This window comes from Pelodiscus sinensis, chromosome 2 (assembly GCF_052426305.1).
Source record: "Pelodiscus sinensis isolate ZL-2025 chromosome 2, ASM5242630v1, whole genome shotgun sequence".
Classification (NCBI taxonomy): domain Eukaryota; kingdom Metazoa; phylum Chordata; order Testudines; family Trionychidae; genus Pelodiscus; species Pelodiscus sinensis.
Genome location: NC_143053.1, coordinates 42,922,551 through 42,941,934, shown reverse-complemented (window position 1 = coordinate 42,941,934; position 19,384 = coordinate 42,922,551). Strand labels below are relative to the sequence as shown.

The window sequence follows — 19,384 nt, the reverse complement described above, 5'->3', positions numbered from 1 at the left end:
CAAAAAATGTTAAAGACTAACAAGATGGTTAAAAATGCAGGACAATGTAGCACTTTAAAGACTAACAAGATGGTTTATTAGATGATGAGCTTTCGTGGGCCGGACCCACTTCCTCATTTTTTTTAATTGTATCCTTTGGTATATATGGTTGTGACTATTTTCTTCCACTATTTGATCTGAGGAAGTGGGTCTGGCCCACGAAAGCTCATCATCTAATAAACCATCTTGTTAGTCTTTAAAGTGCTACATTATCCTGCATTTTGCTTTATATACAGTATATACTGTATGCAGTATATTCATAACCAGCTTATAGTACCTCCTGATACTCCGTCATATTTGATAATCCGGCACCACCTAGTTCCCATAGGTTCCGGATTATCGGAAGTCTACTGTACTTTGCCTTTGGTTAAAGCAAAAGTTTGTTTGCATATAACATTATGGGCTAGTCTGTACCAAGAAATACTTCTAAATATTTGTCTTCATTTGTAGAATGGATTGATTTGAGAAGGGTTTTTGACTATATAAAGTTGTGCAGCTAAGACATTATCATTATCTTCTAATGATAAAATGTTATCAGTATTTAAAATGCCATGACAGACTTCATGACCAGCATTCAATCACTCTGCCAGTTCATGGACACTTACCTTACCCAGGGAAAAATTGTTCAAATATACTTCTGTTCTGGCAAAACCGTATAATGGATTTTGTCCAACTACTGATGAATTACATAGAAGCAAAGAGAAATGGTAACAGGTTCACACATTCATAGAGATGATTACGCTTGACTTCCAAGTGGTCATGTGAACTGTTTTAGATGGGATTGTGTAAATGTAGCAGAAGACAGATTTCTGGAGAAGAAGCTAGATATATATCAGACCTTAATTGATAGTCAGGGAGAAGTTTACTGGTTTGCCTGATCTTTTAGTGGTATATGGCTTGGTGTGGCCATTGAGCAATCTCCTAACAAGGGTTATGGAAAGCATCTGCATCTTGGAATGGAAGAGAAGGTTTTGACCAAGTGTTACTTGACTCATTAATAGCTACAACAAAAATGTGTGGAATTCAGCTTCAGAGACAGGTCTCCATAAAGAAACAACTACAGAATGCATGGTTGCTAATGAAAATGTCCAAGATATTACAAACATGACTAAAAGAATGGCACATTCTTTTAGCACTCAACCTGGAACAAGCCTACACAACAGACAGCTCCTTGTGTACATTGCAATATCTACTGTGGCTCCACCAGAAACTGCTGAAAGTTTGTACATAATAAGAGAATAGAGTAAAAGAATTAGTTTTTAACGCATTGAGTGCAAGAAGGTGAAGTAGGCCTCTTTGATCCCATAAAAAGATATAATCTCAGATCATTTGGTAATCGCAACAAACCAATCAAGCAGCAGCAGGACAGCACAAACAAGAACTATTGATGGTCAGATATTCAGCAAGCTAGCAGCACTTGCCAAGTCCAGAGATGTTGATATCAAGTGTGTGGTGAACTATGAGCTGGCACCAATGTTCCCTGTGAGCCAGAAATAGGCAACCTGGGCTTATGAGTGGGCCACAAAATTGTTGGAACCAAGACGGTTTCCTGGAATAAGGTAGTTCTGCTAACTGCTTTGTGTAGTACATTTTTTGGGGTGTGCTGATTGAACCATAGCAGTGCTTTGATTGGATGAAGAGGGAGCATACAGCTCTCACAATCAGTGTTTTGTGCAATCAGCATGCACCTCACTTAACTTGCCCTTGCTTTATGTGCATGTCACTTTAGTGATATTGGTAGGAAAAACTATGGACAAAAAACAATGGAATCTGGCAACCCTGTATGTGGGAAACAGTAAACAAAATGGCTCGTGGACCACACATAGAACCCTGATGGGCTGCATGCAGCCCTTGAGCTGCAGATTGCCCACCATTGCTGTAAGCTGTGCACAGGAGCAGCTGCTCAGGCGTGAGCTAAATACCCACAGCTCAGTTTTTTGCATCTACTGATGGTGCGCACAAAAATTTATTTCACCCTTGGATGGGAAAAAGCCACATGTGGATGGGAAAGATTAGCAGGCACATTGGCTGGAAGTGCTCCCAATTTCCTTCTTCAATTTGCATAAATCTCTAAGAAAGACCCAAAAAAGCAATTCACCATCTAGAAAAGTCAGTGGCTGAGCTACTGTCAGCTTTTGAATCAACATTAGCTATTTGTTGACCTCATGTTTTTGCAGATGGTGTGCACTGATACTACCAAGTGTAAAATTGGGACGGTTTGATCAGCTGCTGAACTGTATCCTTTGATTAAAATGTCAAGACACTGCTTTTGTTGGTGACAAGTATGCAGATGAAGAATCAGTCATCTGGTGAGAGAAACCTCAGGGGGAAATATACAAATGCAAGAAGTTTGAAACCCCGCTCCGTTAGTACCATTTCCAAACCAATGCTTAAAGACATTCAAAGAATAAATCAGAAATTACAGGCTTTCTTCTCAGTGACTGAATTATTAAGTATTAATACAGCTTGTTACCTGGTTGTGAAGTATACCTTGCTTGGTAGGTTTCATGGCATCTTACAAGCAGTAAAAGTGGAGTCTGACAACCATTTTGCAATACTACCAGAACTCAAGGCAGATCACAAGGAATCAGATAAACACGTTGTTGGACGTTGTTCATGCAAAGCAAATAAGGCGCTAATGTGAAGTTTATATCTAGTTGTTGCATCTGTGTTGCCAAGATATTGCTGTGTTCTTAGGGGAAATGAATTCTATTTCAAAAGTGGTGTTCACAAAAGGAATATATTCATTCCCATGCATAAAGAGGCTGTGGAGCTGGGAATGGATATGTTTCATAATATAGCATAATGTAATTCTGATTCAGGAGTACCCATAGTTCACTCAGGGCTGGCTTTAGGAAGTGCAGGGCCTAATTCGAGCAGTTTCTACGGGGACCCGGCAGCCAGGATTTTTTGTTCAGCAAAAAAAAAACCCCGCACCCTGCACAGACACGAGTCACAGCCCCTTTAACTCCCTAGCTACAGGGCAGAGTCATGTCCTGCCTGCCCTGGGGCCAAACCCCTGCGCGTGCCTGCCCCGGAGCCGACCCCCTCCTCTCCCCCCACGGTGCAGGGAAGCTGCCACACTCCTCCTCCGGGGCTAATGCCCCCTCCTGCAGCATGCCACAGACTGTGGGAAGGGAGCAGCCAGCACACTTCCGCCCCTGGAAGTGGCGCGAAGCTGCAGGCAGGACTTCCGTCCACCCCGTGGGAAGCCAGCACTATGCTGGAGATAGGTAGTGGGGCGGGGGAAAAATGGAGAGTGGGGGGGCCCGAATGCCTTGCGATCGACTGGTCGAGGCTTGCGGTCAATCACGATCGACCGGTTGGTGACCATGGCTTTAGGCCGCAGGGCCCGATTCGGGGGAATCGGCCTAAAGCCGGCCCTGAGTTCACTCATCTTGGGATCAGTCCAGCTCAGAGATAGTCTGTCTGTGCCTTACTGATGTGTTTATTGTACTGTGATAAGCAAACCATCTCTGGATAATGTTTGCTAAGAATAAAACAAGTGAGAAATTGCCACGAATGGACTCCTTCAGGTAGCAACTGAAACATGCTAAGCTTCAACACCACAAATCAGCTATTTGCAGTGTTCTGGGAGGGCAGAGGAAAGGAGTTGCTGAGTGCAGGGCTTCATCTTCTCCTTGTCAGTGCTCCAGCCCTTGCTCATCCACAATTGCCAGGCTACAGATGTTACCTGACAAGGGAGGTCTAGATTATAGAAGTTCAACCTGTATTTTCAAGTGTCCCCTATCAGAAATGGAGGGTGATAGCTCAGAGCATCTTGTTCCTAACATGATGGTGCTGCTACCTCTTCTAGAAGTTACCCTCATCTATATGCAGGAATATGTGAGAGTGCTTGTGCAACAATGAAATGCATATGCGCTAGGGAAAATGGGGTGTGCTCTGATGGAATTGTGACAGTGCTCAGTGTGACAACAAAATATCAAACATTTCAAACAGATTCTAAGGGAGAATTAGGAATGTTTCAACTATCTGAAAATTATTGTGGTTTTTTTTTTTTGAGTTGTTGTACTAGATATTCAGTAGCCTGTAATTATATGGAGGGTTATCAATCTATTCTTCATTATTCACATATGTTCATAGAAGACATTCTACAGCTCTTCTAAAAGTCATTACCTTTTATAAGTAGTTTATATGTGTTGCATTCAATAAGATAATTACACAAATATGATGTGTACTTCAGACTTCTGTCTGCAGCCAAGCAGATATCAGAAATGTTCAGAGTCGTCTTATCTGTATAACTTCATGAAAATAGTAGACTTTTCTCAAATCAACCTCTTCTACAAATAATGACATACTTTTATTTTGAGTTTTTGCCCTTTGTGATTTGATTATTCAGATTGATTCTGATAATTAAATATTACATGATATACAAATATTGTACCACTTCCAGCAGCTATCTACCCTGATGATGACCACCGGATATATGCCAAACATGTGGTAACAATTAATTTTTTCTAGCAGATGAGTTACCCTAACTCATTTTTAACTAACTAGTGTACTGCTGCACAATCATTAGTGGAATACACTGAAAAAACTTGTCTCCCCTCTAAACAACTGCTGACTACCTGCAGAATAATATTCATTTCTATATTCTAATAGATAATAAATAATACTGAAGTTTGCAACTGTTTCTGCTATAGCACATTTCTGACAAGCTCCCAAAGGAAATATTCAATGCTTCTGTATATTTTTGCTGTAGCAAATATTTCATGCATAAATACACACAATATAGGAAAGGCAGACATTGTAGACAAAAATAATTTCTATGTAAGCATATTGATTGATATTTTACCCAAGATTACATAAGTTGTACTATAAATATTTTATTTTCAATTTCATAAAAAATATTTTCCTTTATTAATAATTTCAGTCACAGGTGTGTGCTGTGTTTCTGAAGAGGAAATATCAGAAGAAAATCTTTTAATTAGCATGCTTTAGTATTTTATTGTATTACAACATACTGTTTTTCCTAAGAAACTAATACATAAAATATGTGGACCTATCTATTAAAAGCAGATCAAGATTAGCAGTCTATTATCATGACAGTAATATAATTAACATTGCAATATTTGCTACTTACTAAATATCAGTAGTGACAAAACTGTACCAGACAAATATAATATGCCAAAAACTATCTATTGCAGTGCATTATTGGAAGATTTAGGAAAATATGTAGGCTTAATGCTTTGCTGAGCAGGTAGGGTGTTATTTATACTTAAAATTAATATAGTGCTGAGAACTTTGTTGAATTGGGGCCTAAATGGAGAGATGGAGATGGTGTATGTTTGCTTATTACTAATTCCATAGATCATTGTAAATGGGAGCTGGCCTAGCTGTTTTGCTGGCCTAGGCAGCTTACATTTTCAACATCTCCCATTTTTCAAGCAAAAAAACCAAAAACCCACAGTAGAGGCTGCAGATTGGATTGGGGTGTGGGAAAGCTGGACAAAACACAATCAAGAAATAGCCACGTGACACAGCAATATGGCGCTTATGTAAAATAGCACCCAAGCTGACCCTTGTGCTCTTCCATCCTTAAAATTGACCCTGTTTGTCCTCAGAGTTGCTGTTTCTTTCATAACAATATCATTTTCAAAGCAGCATTCAGAGTATATCAGGATATGGAGTTGACTTCAGGAATATACAATAGAAGGCACTTTACCTTTTTCTGATGTGTCTAAGTTACCAAGGTAGCAATAGAAGTGAAAGTTAACAGTTAACATAACAAATGTATGCTTAATTTTTTACTTAATATAGTTAAAGGAATACGTAAGAATAGTATAAAACTATAAATTAGTTTGTTTTATCACCTTGTCTTGGTTTTACATTTGACAACGTGTTCATTTTTACTGTTTTCCACTTGTTTTTCTGTTTTGACAGGAGGAAAGAATATTTTTTAAAAGAGCTAAATATGACTGTAAAGCTACCACATTTGGCAAGGGCACTCAGTAGCCTTAGTTTCAAGTTGTTTCTATTCAAAATATTACAGTCTTGCAAATGAATCTATAAGCCCTTGGATGTGGACCCTTGCATTTGTACAACTCCCATTAAATTCAGTAGGACTCTGTGAGGGCATACAGATCTATATCTGCAGATTAGTTTCAGGATCACACAACAAATTCTGTGTTTCAATAGTATTGTATATCTATGCAAGGCTTGTAGATATACTGTAACTGGCAACAAATACAATATTTCTTGCAATTTGTGCTTAAATTATCCAAGGATATGCTCTTCTAGAAATGGTTTTTGGCCTATATGGAGAAAATTTAACATACATTATTAATCAAATATTGAGTTAAGCTGAAGTCAAAATAAGTACTGTTACTTAACTGCAGCTTGAACCTGAGATATCTAAAATTGCTTTGTACACTAACACAATACCCTATTCACATTACAAATTAAATAGTATATACTGTTTATACATAGATTAAACCCCAGAATGAGACTGAATATGCTAACATTGTTTAATAATGTAGTGGTTTTCTTTAATTTTAAATGTTATTTGTGGGAATAAGTATCCAAAATGAAGACACTGATACTTTGTCTAATGCACACAAAATTAGTGTAGTGTATAGTACCTTACAATATAGAGATAAGTCCATAAGAATTTTTACTCATATCAGAACCAGATGTTTTTCTTTTACCAAGAAAATTCACCACCATAAGGTGTGTATATATAAAGTCATTGGCCCAGTTTAAAAAGGCTTTTAGAGACTCACTTGCATAGTGTACTTTTTAAAATCAGGAATTACTGTTCACGTTTTCTAAATTTGACTTTGATTCTTGTACAAATCTTTGAGAATTCTTCTAAAGGGCTGTAAATCAGTGTAAGTGATATTATTGTCCAACGCTCAAAAAAATCTAAATTACTGTAACTTGCACAGTCAGGGCAGTCTAAAGGTTTCCAAAGTAAAGCACAGTGCATAACCTTTTAAATATTAATTTAAGGGGGAAAAAATCTCTCTTTGGTTATTTTTATAAGGCTGAAAGTGATCTACAGAGAGCTTCGATGGATGCAACTCGAACAAGTCGGCAGTTGGAGGAGACCATTGACAATTTTGAAAAACAGAAAATAAAGGACATAAAGGTATGCATGCAAATGTATATAGTTTACATTTCAGTTTAAAGCATCACATTTTGTCAAAATGATTTTAGCTGCTGTTTGTTTGGCAAAGCTAGGCTTACCTCCAGTTCAGGTAAACTGTGCACAAATATAAATTGGTGCAAATATGGTGATTTTTCACAACTATTTCAATACCCAAATAATAACATATAAAAATTAACTAGTTATTCTTCATTTCATTTGGATCCACTGTTAAATGTTTCCTGAATATCATTTAGGCTATGTCTACTGACGTTATTCTGAAATAAAGAAGAGTATTAAGCAATTATTTTGAAATAATGGTGAGCTGGAGGACTTCTTACTCCGACTCCTGTAATCTTCATTTCACAAGGAATAAGGATAGTTGAAGGAAGAGTGTTCTTTCTTCGACTTCCTGCTGTGTAGACAGCGCCAAAAGCAGAGTTAAGCTATTTTGACTTAAGCTACACAATTGATGTAGCTGAAGTTGCATAGCTTAATTCAGCTTTTGCCCTGCTGTGTAGGTGTGCCTCTAGTGTCTCGCTGTACTGTTAAACAGCTGCCGTATTCCCTCCAGTAGATAGTTGCATTTGTGGGTGGAACGAAGTGGCAGTACTGAGCAACAGCTATCAGAAGCAGAATATAACTACTCAACTTGGAATTTGACTAGGTTATTGGAATTAAAACGGCTACTATTATAAGAAGTGTTTTCTGATTAAGTGTATAAGGCCTTCATTTCCCTCTTATCTGAGAAAATAAACATAAAAGACTTAAACCCAAAAGGATATAAATGACTGAAAAGGAATTAAAAATGCCATCTCAGCTTTACTATAAAGTTACTGAACTGGGCTACTTCTTTTTAATTTGAAAATTAAATAAGTAGCCCAAACAGGAAAAAAAGGAGGGGAGGAAGACAAAATAAAACATATATATATAGTAACATGGATAAGAGTCATTTCAGTAGTTTTGGAGAGAGTGGTGAATTATATTCGAGAAAAGGCAGGGTTTTCTGGTATGTGTTAACAAAAATCTATATAGATAGTAAAATAAAAAGATTCTTCCTAACCAATTTTAAGTTTTCAGGAGATTATTGTCATTAAATTGCAATTGACAGAGTATTTTTAAGGAAATAAAATGCAACATTTAACGGAGAGGGACTGTATAAATGAGACAACACTATATCTGTTTGAAAATCTAACACTGCTAGTGAGAGTTGTCATAGGCAGGTTTTAGTTAGTGAGAAAATTCTCATTTTCTTCTTCAGTGCCTGTTTATATGTCACTAGTCAACTGTTTGCTAGGAATTAAAATGGTATATTAAGTGGGAACAGGATAGATAGTGTTTGCCAAGCTGACAACAGACTTAGGAGTTAATAACTAGAATTGAAGTTAAACTTAAAAATGCATTGAACTGTATTGCTGTTTTTCATAGGATATTAATGATACAAGTGTGCTAGTTTGTGTTGGAAGCCGCAGTGTCCTTTTGTCATATAATATAGCTGCATACAAATACAACCTCTCTCTCAATTTTAGAGCATATTTTCTGAATTTATAACTATTGAAATGCTATTCCATGGAAAAGCTTTAGAGATTTACACTGCTGCCTACCAAAATATTCACAATATTGAGGAGAATGAAGATTTAGAGGTAAGAACAATCAACATTAATTTTCTAACTTAGCCAACATTTGTAGATCTAGTGTGCAACGTGGCCTTGTAAGTAAATAATAATAAAAAAGAAAGGACCGATTTTCATTTAACTAAGGCATCTTTTACACTACTACAACTGTGTAAAGGAGCTTTAAAGTGGGTAGAAATTCATATACTGATTTTTAAACCATTGTTATTATTTCATCTAATCTCGAGTAACAAAGTCATTAGGACTTTCTTAGATCCTGCTTTATGTCAAATAACTGTGATTGAATGTTAGAGCATTTCTTTTAGAAAAACATCCAATCCAGATTATCCATTGATAAAGAATCCACCACAAAGCTTGGTAAATTGTTTCAGTAGTTAATTACACTCTCTGTTAAAAATGTGCTCTTTATTTCTATTCTCAATTTGTTTAGATTAAATTTCCAGCCATTGGATTTTGTTATACCTTTGTCTGCTAGATTGAAGAGCCCATTATTTAAGTATTTGTTACCTATGTAGGTACTTGTTAGACTATAATTAAATCATCCCATAGCCCTCTATTTTATAAGATAAGTAGATTATGCTTCTTGAGTGTGCCATTAAAAGGCACATTTTCCCCATCCTTTAATCATACTCATGGTTCTTTTCTGAACCTTCTTCAATTTTTCAACAGTATTCCAGTAGCAGTTGCACCATTGTCAAATAGAGGTAATATAACTTCCCTACTCCTATTAGATATCCCACTCCAGAGATGTTGTTAGCCCTTCTAGCTTCAGCATTAGTGGGAGCTCATGTTCATATGACTATCCAGTAGGACTGTCTGTAAGCATAGCCTACCTTTTTGTGTCTATATAGTATGATCTTACATTTGGCTGTATTCAAATGTAATGAAATGAAAATATTGTTTGCTTGCACCCACCTTAGATGAGTCTGTATGAGTGAGCTGTCCTCTTCATTATTTAGGACTGCCTTGTGATGAGTTTTCTGCTAACTTTATCAGTAATTTTATTTTTCTCAAGATCATTGAAAAAAATGTAGGCCCAAGAATTGCTATCTGTAGGACCTCAGTACAAATGCTTGATGACTATCTACTTATAATGTTGCGACCCCCTATCATTTAGTCACTTTTTAATTCATTTAATGTGTGCTATGTTTACTTTGTATGATTCTAGTTTCTCAATTAAAATATCATGTGGTACCAAGTCAAACACCTTTCAGAAGTCTGAACATATCAATACTGTGTACTTGATCAACTTATTTATAATTCATAGAAAAAACTTCAGAAAATAACATTGAACAGCATTAATTTTAGAGCATACTAAGTGTAGACTGAATTTTTTTCTTCATTCCAGAGTTAGTTTTTAAGTCAAGGTTGGAGGGTAAGAATGTATTGTCACTCTCTGATGCTGTACTTGTGTTAGAGAACTTAAGTCTCTTGTATCAGAGGGGTAGCCGTGTTAGTCTGAATCTGCAAAAGCAATGAGGAGTCCTGTGGCACCTTATAGACTAACTGAAGTGTAGGAGCATAAGCTTTCGTGGGCAAAGACCCACTTCGTCAGATGCATGTAGTGGAAATTTCCAGAGGCAGGAATAAATATGCAGGCCAGGATCAGGCTGGAGATGACGAGGTGGATCCACCACAGGCCATCACCTACAGTCCCCAGCTAAAACCTCTCCAACGCATCATTAGTGATCTACAACCCATCCTGGACAATGATCCCTCGCTTTCACAGGCCTTGGGAGGTAGGCCGGTCCTTGCCCACAGACAACCCGCCAACCTGAAGCATATTCTCACCAGCAACTACACACCGCACCACAATAACTCGAACTCGGGAACCAATTCTTGCAACAAACCTCGGTGCCAACTCTGCCCACATATATACACCAGCAACACCATCACAGGACCTAACCAGATCAGCCATACTGTCACTGGTACATTCTCCTGCACATCCACCAACGTAATATATGCCATCATGTGCCAACAATGCCCCACTGCTATATACATCGGCCAAACAGGACAGTTCCTACGTAAAAGAATCAATGGACACAAATCTGATATTAGGAATGGCAACATACAAAAACCTGTAGGGGAACACTTCAATCTTCCTGGACACACAATTGCAGATCTAAAAGTAGCCATCCTGCAGCAAAAAAACTTCAGGACCAGACTTCAAAGAGAAACTGCTGAGCTACAGTTCATCTTTAAGTTTGACACAATCAACTCTGGATTAAACAAAGACTGTGAATGGCTTGCTAACTACAGAAGCAGCTTCTGCTCTCTTGGAATTCACACCTCCAGATCAGCTGCTAGAAGTGGGCCTCATCCTCCTTGATTGGATCCACCTCGTCATCTCCAGCCTGATCCTGGCCTGCATATTTATTCCTCCCTCTGGAAATTTCCACTACATGTATCTGACGAAGTGGGTCTTTGCCCACGAAAGCTTATGCTCCTACACTTCAGTTAGTCTATAAGGTGCCACAGGACTCCTCGTTGCTTAAGTCTCTTGAGCTGTTAGCAGGGTTTCCTGAAAGCTGTGCTCTTGGGCAGCAACCCTGGAGAGATTCAGGTGCTTCCTAGTTGATTAACCTAGTGCCCACAGCTGCCAGCATGTGTTTCTACTAGTGGTGCACATCCACACATGCCCCAGTGCAGTGTTTCTTAAAGTGTGCGCCACGGAGAGAACAGAATTCAAAATGGCCATCCTTAAAGGGACATGCCTTTTTTTAAATTTTTTTACATTTTATTTATTTATTTTTTTAGTCAACAACATTTCCCTGGGGAATGGCCACCCTTAAAGGGGCAATTTTTTTTTTTTGGCTCAACTTTTCCCTGGGGGCTTTTTATTTCCCTGAACAAAAAAATCCTTGGCGTTCCCCCATAAAAAAGATATTGTTTGGTGTTCCTCGGTCTTAAAAAGTTTAAGAAACACTGCCCCAATGCATAAAATATATTCTACATATTAGAAAAAATTGGAGGGAATATTGGCTGTCAGCGTGGCATTTATATCATGGCACTATAGTTACTGCCATTTTTCTTTGAACAGGTTTTTCGAAGTTCCCTATATCCACCAGACTATCAATCTCGTTTAGACATAGTCCGTGCAAACTCAAAGTCTCCCCTTCAAAGAACTGGCTCATCAAAATTTTCATCTGGGATGATACAGGTAAGATAGAAAACATGAATATTAGATTCCAGATTAATTCCAGAAGATGTATTAAAATAGAGACAGTATTGCAGGAGCTTATTCAAAAGTGATGTAAATTGTCATAGTTCCACTGGCTTTAATGGGCCTATATCAAAGTATGCTATCTGAACATGGGGAAGAATTCACTCCAGATATGTTCAGTGAACATTTTTGTTTTGTATTTTGTGTCTAGGAAATTATAGCCTTCTTAATACTAAGATTTGCATACAATAGTAAATACTAAAAACTAATATAAAAAATAAACTATTGGATGATAGAAGAATAAAATAGATGAAACTTTTTTTCTCCTCTTAATTTGAGAATGACTAAGTTTGTGAAATGATTTTGTAGGAAATGAAAACTGTCCATTATCAAGTATAAAATGTAGAGGAGAATTCTGTAGAAACATTTAAAAATATTTACTTCATTTTAGAAGAGCTAGCTTTGTGGCAGTGACTTTTTAGGAAAGGTAAATGTATAAGAATAAGATTCAGAAATTGAGTAAGACTTGTCAGTATTAATGATTGCAGCAAGAATGCATTCCACTGAAGGATAGATAATTCATAATGAATAAAATGATCAAGTATGGATAGAATAGGAAGCTTTTTATATTACATTATAAAATGTGTCCAATAAATTTTAAAAAAATGAAGAGGGAGATGACAATGAAGAATTAAAGAAGTGAAGTCATGCAAATAATTGGAGGTATGGCAGAAGCAAAAATTCTTGACAACACTGGAAGAAATAATATGTCTAAAAATATACCATAGTAGGGCAAAAAAGAGTAAGATGAAAAGATATCTTACAAAGAAAATTATTGCAGGTTGTGAGAAATTCACCAAGTCGATTTAACAAAATTAGCAAGTCTCAAGTCGAGTCTCAAGTCATAAACAATGAACCCAAGTTGAGTCTCAAGTCGAGTCACCTTGGCAACTTAAGTCAGACTCGAGTTCAAGTCGTGGGACTCGAGTCAGCAACTCTGCTAAATTGCTAATTAACTCCAAAGTATTACAATTGCTAGTTAAATCTCATTCTAGATATTTCAAGCTCTCCTATATTTACACTTTCAAAAATCATGAAAAATTTCACTAAATTGTAGTTAACCCTCAGATATGCACAGTATTAACACAGCTGTATACTAAATATTTTCTGTTTTATATCCCTCTGCTGTATTTACAGAGACAGTACAGCTAATGTTCTGAATACATTAAATCGGTGATGCTTAATTACTGTTTCTGGAGGAGTTGTTAGCTATACATTTTGTTAGTCTAACCAGAGCCTGAACCCACCACCCTGTCCTCCTTAGGCAAATGCCCTATCCCAGGGGTGGGCAATAATTTTTGCCCAGGGGGGCTACTTCAAAAATTTTTGAAGTAGGCCCGGGCCACCCCGGAAGAGACGGGGCCTAAAGGGGAGGGGGCAGGGGTACCCCAGACCAATCATGGTCTGGGGGTGGGAGAGCCCCTTTGCCCCACATTCCCACTAGGCACCGAGGCCCCAAGAGGCTTGGCATGCTCTCCCACACCCAGAACAATCGACCTGGGGGTAGGGGAGTGCAGGAAGTGCCGCAAAAAGTGCCCCTGATTGGCCTGGGAGTGGGTGAGCTTGTGAAGCCTCCTTCGCTCTCCACCACGAACTCCTGGCAGGGCAGGAGGAGGCTTTGCAGTGTTACCCTGCATCCAGACCCTAACTGGCTTGGGGGCGGGGGCAGCAGCAGGGCCTCCGCGGGTTGGATTCGGCCCACAGAGGCTCTTTTGCCCACCGTTGCCCTATCCCTTATGCGAGTGTTTCTCAACCAGTGGTAGGAGTACCCTTAAGGGTACTCAAGAGAAGTCTGGGGGGAGAGGGGAGTTACCTCTACACAACTGAAATTAGGAGAGAACTGAATTTAAGTTTGACAGTGTTTTATTATTTTTGTACTTTTTTTACCTAAAAATGTCATCGCCCACCGGGCTACAGTTAAGCTGTTTAAACAAATGTGTTGCAATGGTAGAAAAAAAAATGTGTGCATCTGAAAACTGTAGGTACTGGGGGGTACTTATTTTATTTTTGAAAAAAGGGTACTTTAATAAAGTTGAGAAACACTGCCCTAGCCACTCCAGAACCCATCCCCCTTTATTAGACATTTAATTCAGTGTTAAGGTTATGTCAGATTTTTGTATATTTGAGATTTAGTTGGAGATCTTGGTTGAAATCTGACCTGTTTCATAAACCTGGCTTACTGCACAGAGTGGCTTTCAGAATTTTATGTTTAAGAATAATCTTTGGCTTTATTCTGTTTTGTGCAAGACAAATATCTCACTGTAATTTTAACAAGCAAGGTCCGTTAAAACCAAATGATAATTACATTAGCAGTTGCATACTGTTTGACTTATTTATTAACCTTCACAATACTGCTGGAAGATGTTGTTTTCCCATTTTACCAATGGAGAAACCGGGTCACAGATTAAATCATAAAATGTCTATTATACAGGATATTTCGGAGCATCTATCTTTGTGTTTCATGTATGTAGTGAGTAGTTCTTCAGTTTCCAACACATTTTTTGTGGGATGGGTTGAAAAATGTCTTAATAGTCTTAATAGCGTATGTTGAAAACCTGGAATTTGGTGTATCATGAGTCATATTTCACTAGGTGATCTAAATATATTTTTTTCCAAACAGCTGAATTTTGATATACCTGTAAGTTCCCAAATGTCAAAACTTCCTGGCTTTTTTTAATGGTGTTAATTTCTAGGTCGTTTACTATGGATATGGATTTAGCTTTAGTTTTCTAAATAAACCCTTCCACACTTCTCTTGTTTTTTTAATAGTGTGGTTATAAAGCCAATTCTACCTTGTATCCTGACCTTTATAATAGATTGCTTAAATCTGGGATTATTTCTGCAAATGAATTTATTAGTGGTTGCCATTGGTCTACAAGACTTTCTGGGACTAAAACTGGGAACCTTTGGAAAATTAAGATATTCATTTTAACAACTTTCATTTGCTTAATTACGGTAAAAATACAAAGTTTGTTTTCTAGATGTCTTTTTTTTTTACTCAAAGGAGCAAAATTAAGAGTATTATAAATCTTACCCTCATTTAGAAATGTATATTCCCAGTTATTTTAATGTAGTTACTCATTTATATTTATATTTCTTTTATAATCTATAAATCAGAGCCCTCACCTACATGTAGCCCCTCTGACCTGGTTATTTTAAATCCTGAGTTTTTGCCAAAGATTTCTTCTTGCAATTAGTAGTGGAGAGCTGGATTTGTAATACATGCCTTGACATCTGCACACAAGGGTGATATGTGTTCCCTATTGTAATTCCATTTCTGTTAACATTATATGAGTGATTGGGCAAGTGATTACATTGCTGTAGCAAAAAGGTGATATGGGGCATTCTTGTCTTGTGCCTCTAAAAATGAGGAATGTTTCTGATAATTTTCCATTCACTCAATAGTATATGGGTAGCAATATTGGAAGTTAATCCCATTTTTTAAATTTAGGGCCTAAACCAAATCTATCCAAAGTAACTTTTAAGAAATGCCAGTTTACTCAGTCAAGAACATATTCATCTAGTGCTTAAAAATAGATGGGATTTGTGGGTTGAATCTGCACAGATCAGGTCTAGACCTGCCAACATTATCTGATAAGAGACAAGACGCAGTTAATGGAGCTAGGTTATTTAAAAAAAAAAAAAGGTTTCAAAGGACACTTGGAACGAAAACCTTTTCAGAAAAGTGAACCAGGGAGAGAAATAACCAGATTTAATGTTTGCATTGCTTGTTACTCCACCAGCGCCTGTTTTGGGTTGTGGGTTTTTTTCCCCATTTTCAGGCAGACCAACACCCTTTGTATGTTTAACTATAGGCCTGATTCCAGCTTCTGTAAGAGTGTGAATCACCGTTAACATTTATGACAGGAGCAAGGGGGGACTGGACAGTACAGGTTGTCTGAAGCTAGAATAGAATTGGACAGCAGCCGCCTTCTATGCAGGTTATGGTTAGGACATTTATTTCATCCTTCCAAGATAACTGTGTCTACAACGATACTTTACTGTGTTTCAACTTTCTGGCTCAGGGGTGTGAAAAGTCATTCCTTGGAGTACAAAGTTACAGAGCTGTAAAGCACCAGTGTAAACCAAGCTATAGTACTGGGAGCCACACTCCCAGTGCACTTACCTATTCCACTTATGGAGGTAGAGGACTTGGGGATACACCTACCCTACAGAGGAAGGTCGAAGCTGCCGCTGTCAATCTTCTAGTGAAGACAGCTAAATCGAACTGAGAGGGTCTATACTGGTAGTCCTGCTTTCACGAGGAGTAAGGGAAGTCGAAGGGAGAGTGTTTTCCTTTCGAGTTCCTGCAATGTAGATGGCGCCAAAAGCTGAGTTAAGGTACTTCAGCTATGCAATTAATATACTGAAGTTTCATATCTGAATTTTACTTTTTCCCCTAGTGTAGACATGCCCTGGGAGAGCCCTCTTCTAGTGCTCTTGACCTGACTGCACTGCCCCCACATATGCTTTAAATTTGCAAGTATAGACAGAGCTTAATGCTGGGAGGGCAGGGTCTGAAATACATCATACATGCATGGAAAACTGTGGGTGAGAAGAGTTCCAAAATTTGTGCAAAAAGGGAGGTTGCAGAAACTCCACAACTATGAATTTGAAAAATCTAGAAGGAAGGCTTACCCAACCATGCTCTTGAGACCGTACCTTGTTGTAATCCTCTCAAGGAAAAGACTTTAATGTTACTCTGGAGCCTGTCATTGCTGATTCTTGCTAACTGAAGAGGTTGGAGTCTGTTTAATTCTTACAAGACCTCCAGAGTGTTTGCTGCGTGGCTGGCTCACTATATCAAGGAACCAAATTTGGATTTCCCACAGACTAGTTTATGCTTAACAGCTAGGTTGACAGTTACAGGACAAAGGGAGTCAGAGTCATCCTTTATTATTAGGTTGATGGAAGAATGGTTCCTTCAAACAAGTGGAGTTCCTATGGAAGAATCTGCACTTCATAGCTACGGCACCTATAGTCATATTGCTGTAGCAGCCATAGTGTAGATATGACCCATCTAGGTGTTTTGGACTGCTGCTTTCTCATAAGTGTAAATTTTTCTTTTACTGGTACTGTTATCATATGAGCAACATTTTAAAATCATTCTCTGCAGTTAACTAGCTGAAGTTTACATTATGTATTGTCTTATGTATGGTATTATATTCCCGTCAGGAAACAGATTGATATTTCTTTGAATACAGCCAGTTCAATCCTAAAACTGCATGAATTTGGGATAGGGAGATTTTTTCCCCCCCAAAGTCATTCAGAAGTATGACTTGTTTGATTCTGTTCATAGCAAATTTCTAACAGTCGGCTAAGAAAAGATGAGGAGGAAGATGAGGAGGAGGACGAGGAAGAGGACGAAGAGGATGAATTGGAAGCTACAAAGGAAGAGAGATAACTTTGAGACCTGTTCCAAGTTGTTTTTATTTTCCAGTAACAAGAAAGGCCTTTCTTTGCTAAACAGTTTGTGTGTTAATTACGAGATTTCACTGAGGTCATCCATTAAAATGACAACAGAGCAGCAAGAAATTGGCAGCAACATTTAATTCTGTTTGGCTATTTATTACTTGAACAGTAAGTCAGTCTTGAAGATTGTAACTAAGTGTACTGAAAATGAAAAGCAAACATTTCAGTAGACTTTTATTGAACACTTTTATATGTTCTATTTAATTTTAGTCAAGCTTCATTTTTGTCTATTGCATTCAAAGGGATATACTGTAATATTTAATGAGAGATAATGCACACAGGGATCCTCACTCTTAGATCTAGCTGAGCTGTATCTGTGTACTAGCTTAATTTCACCCAATCTTGGGGCCAGGTTGTAATGCAGCTACTAGTGCAACTTAGGCCAGGCGGTCCTCAACCCAAGAGCTGTTGTGTTGCTGCAAAGCAAAATACAGAAGTTGCCCTGCTATACTGCCTTGCCTATCAATGCCTTTGTCACAGAGTTGCAGGCAGAAAATTGCTGTATTCTACCTTTGTTTCTTGAAAAGCCTCAATTAGCTAGTTAAGATGGTTCTATGGTTTTACACCACTGCAGTGGTGTAAATGGCTTGTATTAGAAGCACGGGTCTAGTCCAAAGCTACATCTACACTACAGCCTAGCTTGATGCTCTGAGATCAATCAACTAGCTGCCAATATAGCAGGTCTAGTTAAGGCCAGCCAAACCAACCACAGATCACTTTCCTGTAGACCCTGTTGTTCTCTTCTTGTGGAATATATTAAGGGAAGTCAACAGGAGAGTTTCTCCTGTTGATCCCTCACAGGGTAAAGCTGGAATCATGTAGCTAGAATTGCATCGCTTAAATAAACTTTCTGTTGCACATGTAGCCCAAGAGCTCTCCTTTTCATATAGCTTCCTTTTTAGGTGAAAGTGCCTTCATGATAAAAGAATATTGTATTCGTATTCATCACCTTTTCATACTTGCCTTTTATATTAGTCAATTACTAATTCTCATTACTATAGCAGTTACGGACAGTTGATACAAGATTTCAAAGTATTTTCCTACGTATTTCTTGTAAAACTCATTCCTGGATAAAATTTGTATTCAGTATTATTGTATGGAGTGACAGTTTGTCTGCCAAATAGTTGTTTCAGTATTTTAATCATCTTAAACTCTAGTATTTACTAATTTGAATCTGCAGTTAAGATGGAAAAAAATAAAGATTTTTTAAGCCAACTCTTCTTTGTCATTTGGAATTGAAACACTTACCTGTATCTAGGAATAAGTAAAAAAAAACCCTCTAAATTAATATCTTAACCAGCCAGTAGCTCAACTGAATAAAATACAGTTGGATTCTCTGACATGTAAAATACTTGTTTTAATTACTGTGGAGAAAACAAATGCACTTAGTTCACTCTCTTACATTGACAAGTAATATTCAAGGGTTGATGCTGTAGGACATAATACACACTTGTTTAGAGGAAAAGAGTCTTACTACCATGTAACACTGGTGAAAATCCAAATGAATCTCTTAAAACATGTTGCAGTTCAAAAGAAATCCAATAATATTGCAGTAAAAATGTTGGCAGAAAACAATTGATAAGCACTCGTGTGGAATTTAGATCATATCCTTTCCATTTGATAGTAAGTCATCTGATCAAATCACCCAAATTGACAATCTGGTTGACATCTTATCAAGTGTAAATAGCATACAAAGTGAGTTTTGTACTGTATTTAAATGGGGTGGGGAATGAGAAGCAATTAGGATCCTTCCAAAAATGGAGATAGCAAATGCTCCTTAGACTGGGTCAGTTTGTCTAGGTATAGAGAGATTAAAAGTACAGTAAATGTGGTCAAGAAGGATGGCTGTAGCAACTGGGATGTCAGAAGTCTACCAAGATGTAACTGCATAAAGCAGGCATAAAGACC

The 19,384-nt window shown here is 37.8% G+C and overlaps 1 protein-coding gene across 1 annotated transcript in view; it reads left to right on the top strand.

Moving 5' to 3' along the window:
• The window catches only part of CIBAR1 (CBY1 interacting BAR domain containing 1), a 32,984-nt gene extending 14,300 nt beyond the window's left edge, over positions 1-18,684 (top strand). The window contains exons 6-9 of the mRNA XM_075920386.2: positions 7,046-7,150; positions 8,677-8,790; positions 11,822-11,941; positions 17,304-18,684. Of these exons, the coding sequence (XP_075776501.2) occupies positions 7,046-7,150; positions 8,677-8,790; positions 11,822-11,941; positions 17,304-17,408 (444 nt within the window). The 3' untranslated portion in view covers positions 17,409-18,684. The remainder of the gene's footprint in view (positions 1-7,045; positions 7,151-8,676; positions 8,791-11,821; positions 11,942-17,303) is intronic.
• Positions 18,685-19,384: the final 700 nt, after the last annotated feature.